Source organism: Cebus imitator, unplaced genomic scaffold (assembly GCF_001604975.1).
Source record: "Cebus imitator isolate Cc_AM_T3 unplaced genomic scaffold, Cebus_imitator-1.0 Scaffold13, whole genome shotgun sequence".
Lineage (NCBI taxonomy): Eukaryota > Metazoa > Chordata > Mammalia > Primates > Cebidae > Cebus > Cebus imitator.
The window spans coordinates 10,453,662-10,461,106 of record NW_016107328.1 but is presented as its reverse complement, the minus strand read 5'-3'; the positions used below and the strand labels follow the sequence as shown (position 1 = coordinate 10,461,106).

The 7,445-nt window shown below is 38.4% G+C and overlaps 1 protein-coding gene across 1 annotated transcript in view; it reads right to left on the bottom strand.

The window, feature by feature from the left end:
- Positions 1 to 7,445, bottom strand: part of FAM71D (family with sequence similarity 71 member D) — a 28,391-nt gene that overhangs the window by 14,438 nt on the left and 6,508 nt on the right. Inside the window, exon 4 of the mRNA XM_017500692.2 lies at positions 5,214 to 5,461. Within this exon, the coding sequence (XP_017356181.1) occupies positions 5,214 to 5,461 (248 nt within the window). The remainder of the gene's footprint in view (positions 1 to 5,213; positions 5,462 to 7,445) is intronic.

Below are 7,445 nucleotides of genomic sequence, written 5' to 3'. Positions count from 1 at the left end.
TTCTGTTGTCTAGGCTGGAGTGCAGTCGCACAATCTTGGCTCACCGCAAGCTCTGCCTCCTGAGTTCAAGTGATTCTCCTGCCTCAGCCTCCCAAGTAGCTGGGATTACAGGTGAATGCCACCATGCCTGGCTAGTTTTTGTATTTTCAGTAGAGATGAGGATTCACCGTATTGGCCAGCCTGGTCTCGAACTCCTGACCTCGTGATCTGCCCTCATGGGCCTCCCAAAGTGCTGCAATTATAGGCATGAGCCACTCCACCCAGCCCCATTTACTTTTTAAATTATATGTGTAATTAATTATATAATAAAAAATTTAATAGAAGCATCTATCAATAGCTACAACAAATATTTATTCCATTAATCATCAACTATGCCCAAAGTGTGGTTTCTTCCCAGACTATAGAAATAAAATACCATTGTATTTACATTTTTTGGAAGTTTTTGCTTTTCCAGCTTATAATTCCTTATTAGTCATGTAGCTCTTTTTTTCTTTCCTCTTTTTCTGCTTGCTTTTTTTTTTTTTAAATACAGACGGGGTCTCCCTATGTTGCCCAGCTGGGTTTCGAACTCCAGGCTCAAATTAACATTTGTTAATTGGATCCCTTACTCCTGGGCTCAAGCAATCCTTCTGTCTCAGCCTCCCAAAATACTGGGATTACAGGCAGGAGCCACCATGCCAGCCATAGCTCTTTTCATTGAAATTCTAGCTATGGCTTTTTTTTAAATGGGGCTCTGTTGTTTCACTGAATTGACATACTATTTCCTGGTTAGCCATTTTCCTACCAGTGAGCATTTGGATTACTTAGAGGTTTTCATTATGAAATGCCATGTTCAGATAAGTTATTTTCCCCTTTGAGTTATTTCTTTGACATATGTTACTATAAGTAAAGGAGTACAAACATTTGGGGTGTGAATTGACAACCATTTACAGTGACACCATGAATGTTGACACCTAATGAAAAGCTAACTGGTAATTGCTTAACTGTATTTCTTTAATTATTAGTGAGATTGATTCCTTCTCAAATAGTTGTCTTCTGGAGTAAATTTTCTATTTATGTCCTTAAATTATATGTTAATTGTATCCCTTACAAATTCCTACCAGCTACTTGTATATAAAGGTAATCTATTATGCTTTCTCTCCTCTGTTGTCATACATTTATGAATGTATTTATTTATTTATTATTATACTTTAACTTCTGGAGTACATATGCAGAACATGTAGGTTTATTATATAGGTATACATGTGCCACAGTGGCTTGCTGCATTCATCACCCTGTCATCTAAACTAGGTATTTCTCCTAATGCTATATCTCCCCTATCCCTCTGCCCCCTGCTATCCCTCCCCTACCTGCCCCACCACCTCTTGCTATCGCTGCCGTAGCCTTCCACCCCCCGACAGGCCCTAGAGTGTGATGTTCCCCTCCCTGTGTCCATGTGTTCTCATTGTTCAACACCCACTTATGAGTGAGAACATGTGGTGTTTGGTTTTCTGTTCTTGTGTCAGTTTGCTGAGAATGATGGTTTCTGGCTTCATCCACGTCCCTGCAAAGGACATGAACCTTTTTTATGGTTGCATAGTATTCCATGGTGTATATGTGCCACATTTTCTTTATTCAGTCTATGATTGATGGGTATTTGTGTTAGAAATGTATTTATTTTAAAAAAATGATTTATTTGGCAGATATTTGTAGTTGTTATGTAGTCAATCAACTTGGAACTCTGTTCCCCCAGAGGTTCATACTTCCTTAGATCTCTGCTCAAATGGCCTTGACCACCTGTATAAAATGACTCTCCATCTTCCTCTAATCACTTTCACTCTATATTCTCTTTTTATTTTCATCACAGCACATTCCAGCTGGCATAACATGTATTATCTGTGTCCCCCACTAGAATAAAACACTTCATGAGATAGGGACTTGATCATTTTTGCTGCTGTATCCTCAGTGCCTAGTGCATAGGAAGTGCTCATAAATATTTTTGAGTGAATGATGCAAATTCTGCCATTGAAAATTACTATTATTGTGTCAGTAGACAATAAATGATCTTTCCTCTGTAAATGAGGCAATGATACCATACCATTTTCTTCTGGCTCATTATAGTTAGTTTTAAAATAATTTACTCTTATCTGAATTTTTTAATGGTATTTCATAAATCTTTGACCAATATTTTCCTAGAATTTTGCTTTTTCCATGCTTTTGAATTCATATCAGTTTGGATCTATTTTTGTATCTTTTTTTTTTTTTGAGACAGGCTGGGGTGCAGTGACGTGTTCATAGCTTACTGTAACCTTGAACTCCTGGGCTCAAAAGATCCTCCTGCCTCAGCCTTTCCTGTAGCTAAGACTATAGTCACATGCCATCACACCTGGCTACTTTAAAATTATCTTTGTAGTGACAGGGTCTTGCTCAGGATGATCCTCCCACCTCAGGCTCCCAAAGTGCTGGCATTATAAGCATGGGGCATTGTGCCTGGTTATATTTTTATTTCTATATTCTAATCTTTGTACTGGTAGTTCTGGTGGGCATTTAATTATAACATGGCTTAAGATTTTATAGGACTGAGTAGACTGTTGACACTTTCCATTCCAATTGTTTCCTTGAGATTTTTTCTTTAACTTTTTAATATGGAAAATCAAACATGCTAAATTAGAATAGCATAGGAATTGGAAAACTTTTTTTGAATGCACAATAGAATATTTTTGACAATGCAAAACCATTATCCTAGCATTTCTGCTTTCCTTTATATTAGCCAGTTTTTGTAAGTCCCAGGTTTCTAATGAAAATATTTTCACCATGTACAAAATAGTTTCCAAAATTATAGTAATATATTACATTGTTCTTTTAATTCACCAAGCCAGTTTGAGCCCTTCTCTGTGTCCAGCATGTGGTCTAAGAGGTGTGAAGGATACCATACAAAGAACAGTGCCCCCTACCTGCAAGGTGCTTATAATCCAGTTGGGAAGATAAAAACTGTAAGTGAAAGAACTAGGGAATATACTGCCATCATCCTAGCTTTATGCTATCATTGGTACAAACCAATGATAGGCAGCTTATAAAGATTAAATACATAACAAATGAAACAGAGAAAGCAGCTAAGAGCCTGCAGTAGGTGAGCCAGAAACAACAGTTTCTTTCCAAATGCATGATTGTCTGTCAGCACTTGCCTAGAACAGGGAGACTGACATTTTATCCTCAACAAGCCAGGGAGGTGGTCATACCTAGTGCAATGCTAAGCACTCAACTGGACAGTTAATTTTTTACAAGTTTTAAATGTGAACCTATTGATCCGGTTTCTGATTTTTGTTGTTGTTACATGAATAAGTTCTTTAGTGGTGATTTCTGAGATTTTGGTGCACCTATCATCTGAGCAGTGTACAGCTGTACTCAGTGTGTACTGTTTTACCCCTCACTCCCCTCTTACCCTGTTTCCTTGAGATATTTACCCCTATTTTTTTCACATCCTTTTTTTCTATACAATTTTATGATTTCTATGAGATATCCTATTGAGATGTTAATTGGTATTGCATTTAAATCTACTTATGCAGAGGGAGGATTTAGTTTTCCTTATTCAAGTTGTCTTTTATTTCTGCCATTAAAGTTTTACAATTCCATTCATATAGATCTCTTATCAGTCTCACTAAATATTTGGTTTTTGTTGTTGCTGTTGAAAAATACACCCTTTTTTCAATATATTTTTGGCATGTAAATTAAAACTATTTTTTTTGCGTTTATCTTATAATCTATAGCCTTTCTAAAGAAACTAAAATTTTGTTGATTCTCAAATTTTCTAAATATGAATTTCTATTTGAAAAGTGATTTTAAAGATTTATTATTAATTTTCTTTGTATTTCTTAGTCCTGTTAGCTTGCTAGAAACTTTTATATTACATAGAAATGTTAATGGAAACATTCCTAATTTGTTCTAAGTTTTGTTTTTGTTTGAGACAGGGTCTCACTGTGTCATCCAGCTTGGAGTACAGTGGCATGATCTTGACTCACTGTAGCCTTGACCTCTCTGGTTCAAGCAATCCTCCCACCTCAGCCTTCCAAACAGCTGGGACTACAGGAATCCACCACCACTCCTGGCTAATTTTTGTATTTTTTATAGAGCTGGGGTTTCACCATGTTGTGTTCTAAGTTCTAAATAGAACAATTCTAAATTTCCTCATTAAAAATAATATAGGCTCTGGTTTGTGGTAAATATTCTTTATTGTGCTAAAAGAAAACTCACTACTATGTAAATCTTTTCTGTGATCAAGAATATCAAACATCATCAAATGTATTTACAATATTGTGGTTTTTCTACACTTCTGTATTTTAATAATTATTAATATTAAATGTTTCCCTAATTTTATACTAAGCTTACTATATTTTCCCTGCTATGATTGTAAGACTAGCATTTATTGTCACAACTAGGATTAACTTTTTCCTTTTCTCACTACTGCACTTGACTAGTCTTTAAAAAAGAAAAAGAAAAGTTATTAGTTGGAAGTGTAGAGAAAGATAAGGGATACATAGAGAATATGTATAGAAGAAAATATAGAGAAGTATAAAGATGTATCTTTAATGAAATAAAAAGTACTAATAATCACTATTAAAGTCAATGCCTCAACTCCAAAATATGTGAACACTGTGATTCTATTATATTTTCTTTCTTTTTTCTTTTGAGGCAGAGCCTTGCTCTGTCACCCAGGCTGGAGTGCAGTGGCGTGTTCTCAGCTCACTGCAACCTCCACCTCACGGTTCAAGTGAGTCTTGTGCCTCAGCCTCCCGAATAACTAGGATTACAGGTGCCTGCCACTATGCCTGGCTAAGTTTTTAAGTAGAGTTGGGGTTTTGCCATGTTGGCCAGGCTGGTTTGAACTTCTGACCTCAGGTGATCCACCTGCCTTAGCCTACCAAAGTGCTAGGATTACAGGCGTGAGTCACCACACCCGGCCTCTGTTATATTTTTTGAAGCACATACAATTGACTTCAGGTAGACAGCCCAGAATGCCAACTGAGTAACATGAGAAGTTGGCATGAAAATAAAAGTTATCCAAGGCTGAACCAAATGTGGGTCATTCAGAGTTGACTACATCATCATGCAGTTACACTGCATCTGTCTCTGAGAATCTTCAGTGGCAGATTCCTGAGTTGAAAGACTAAAGCACACACCTCTTTACTAATATTTCATGTCTTAGAATTCCTTTGGCATTTTCCTGCCTCACATACCTGGATTCTTCAGCCTTGAGAGCCGTGCTCTTAAAATCAGGTGTCTTTTCTTCAGAGGTCTTATCCTCCATCTCCTTGGATGTATTTGCCTCACTTTCTACTGGAGTCAAGGTAGTTTGAAAATATCCTTTACCTTCAAAAGTCACAGTTATGTTTGAGATGGTGACATGTTTTGGGGATTCTTTCAACTCACTCTTACTTTTTGTATCTTGTAGACACCCAGGCTTCAGAATGTCTTTCGTTTTTTCCTTTAAAAATAAAAAGCAGCAGCAAATCAGGTAACAGAAGAGCATCAGCTAATAGATGTTTGTGGAGCAGCATCTAATACAGGCACCATTTCATTCATTGTCACTGAGCTCCTGTAAGTGGTAAGGAGGGAGTGAGGCTTAGAGTGGTACAACCATGGGGAGTGCCCAGGGTGTGCTGGCGGCAGGCTGTGTGGTAGCCAGGGCCTGCCCCACTGCAACCTGACACATGTTCCCAAGCTTGTGTTGTCACCTCACAGAAGACATTTGGCTTCTAATTACAGTACTTCTCTGTGAATTGTCAGTGCAACAAAGGTTTCCCAGAAATGCCACTGATTCCCCAGTCTCAGTTTGCTCTTAATTAGAGCATCTAATAGGTGACAGGGGTTGGGGGCTTATAATATAAAAAATATTTTTTTGGTCAAATGACTTAGAACCTGTATCTAAAACTTAATACTCTAAAACCCCCTCTCCTCCTAATTTCCCAGTTTCTGTTAATGTACCATCTCTACCAGCTGCTCTCTGATTCCCTCAGAATCACTGAGGCCTCAAGGCCAATGAGGGTTAGCAGGCCCTAAAGCTGGCTCTCTAATGTTCTTCATGTCTGCACCTTCTTCTTTCCACTGCCCCTGCCTAGTCCATTACTTCTTGATATGGTTTTGTCCCTTGAAAATCTCATGTTGAAATGTGACCTCCAATGTTGGAGGTAGGCCTACTAGGAGGTGTTTAGGTCTTGGGGGCAGATCCCTTGTGAATGGCTTGGTGCTATCCTCACTGTAATGAGTTCTCACTCTGAGTTGATGTGAGATCTGGTGTTTAAAAGAGCCTAGCACCTCTTTCCTCTTTCTTTTGCTCCCTCTCTGGCTATGTGATGTGCTGGCTCCCCTTCCTTTCTGCCATGATTGTAAGTTCCCTGAGGCCCTCACCAGAAACAGATGCCATATTGTGCTTCCTTTACCACCTACAGACCCGTGAGCCAATGAACCCTCCTTTCTTTATTGATCGCTCAGCCTCAGATATTTCTTTATAGTAATCCAAGAATGGCCTAATACACCTCTATTACATTTCCTTGAAAATAATGCGATAATTTTCTTCCTTAAAGGTAAAACTCCTGACAATAAAAGTCATATATATTTATTATAGCATATTTGGAAAATCATATAATGAATAAAGTTAAAGATAGTATATTACTGCTTGCCAAGGTGGGCTGATCACTTGAGGCCAGGAGTTTGAGACCAGCCTGGGCAACATGGAGAAACCCCATCTCTACTAAAAATACAAAAATGAGCTGGGCATGGTGGTGGGCACATGTAATCCCAGATACTCAGAAGGCTGAGGCATGAGAATCGCTTGAACCTGAGAGGCAGAGATTGCACTGAGCTGAGATCTTGCCACTGCACTCCAGCCTGGGCAATGGAGTAAGACTGTCTCAAAATAATAATAATAAATTATTGCTTGTATAATGTCACTGCCCAGAAACAACTATTCCTATGCACATTTTACTCTCATCTTTTTGTCTATTTATTTTGTTTATGTCTACTTTGAGATCATCTTGAAGTTCCATCTCCTTTTTCACTTAACATTTTATTGTAAGCATTTTCCTCCTGTTATTAAAAATTGTGTAGAACGATTTGAATTTTTCCTAATTAAAAATTAGTGTTTCTGTTTTGTTTTGTTTTTGTTTTTTGAGACAGGGTCTCACTCTGCCACCCAGGCTGGAGTGCAATGGCGCAATCTCAGCTCACTGCAATCTGTGCCTCCCAGGTTCAAGCAATTCTCCTGCCTCAGCCTCCCAGGTAGCTGGGATTACAGGCCCCCACTAACACAATGGCTAATTTTTGTGTTTTTTGTAGAGATAGGATTTTGCCGTGCTGGCCAGGCTGGTCTTGAACTCCTGACCTCAGGTGATCCATCTGCCTCAGTCTCCCAAAGTGCTGGGATTACAGGCATGAGTCACCATGCCCAGCCTTGCCATCCATTTTTCTTT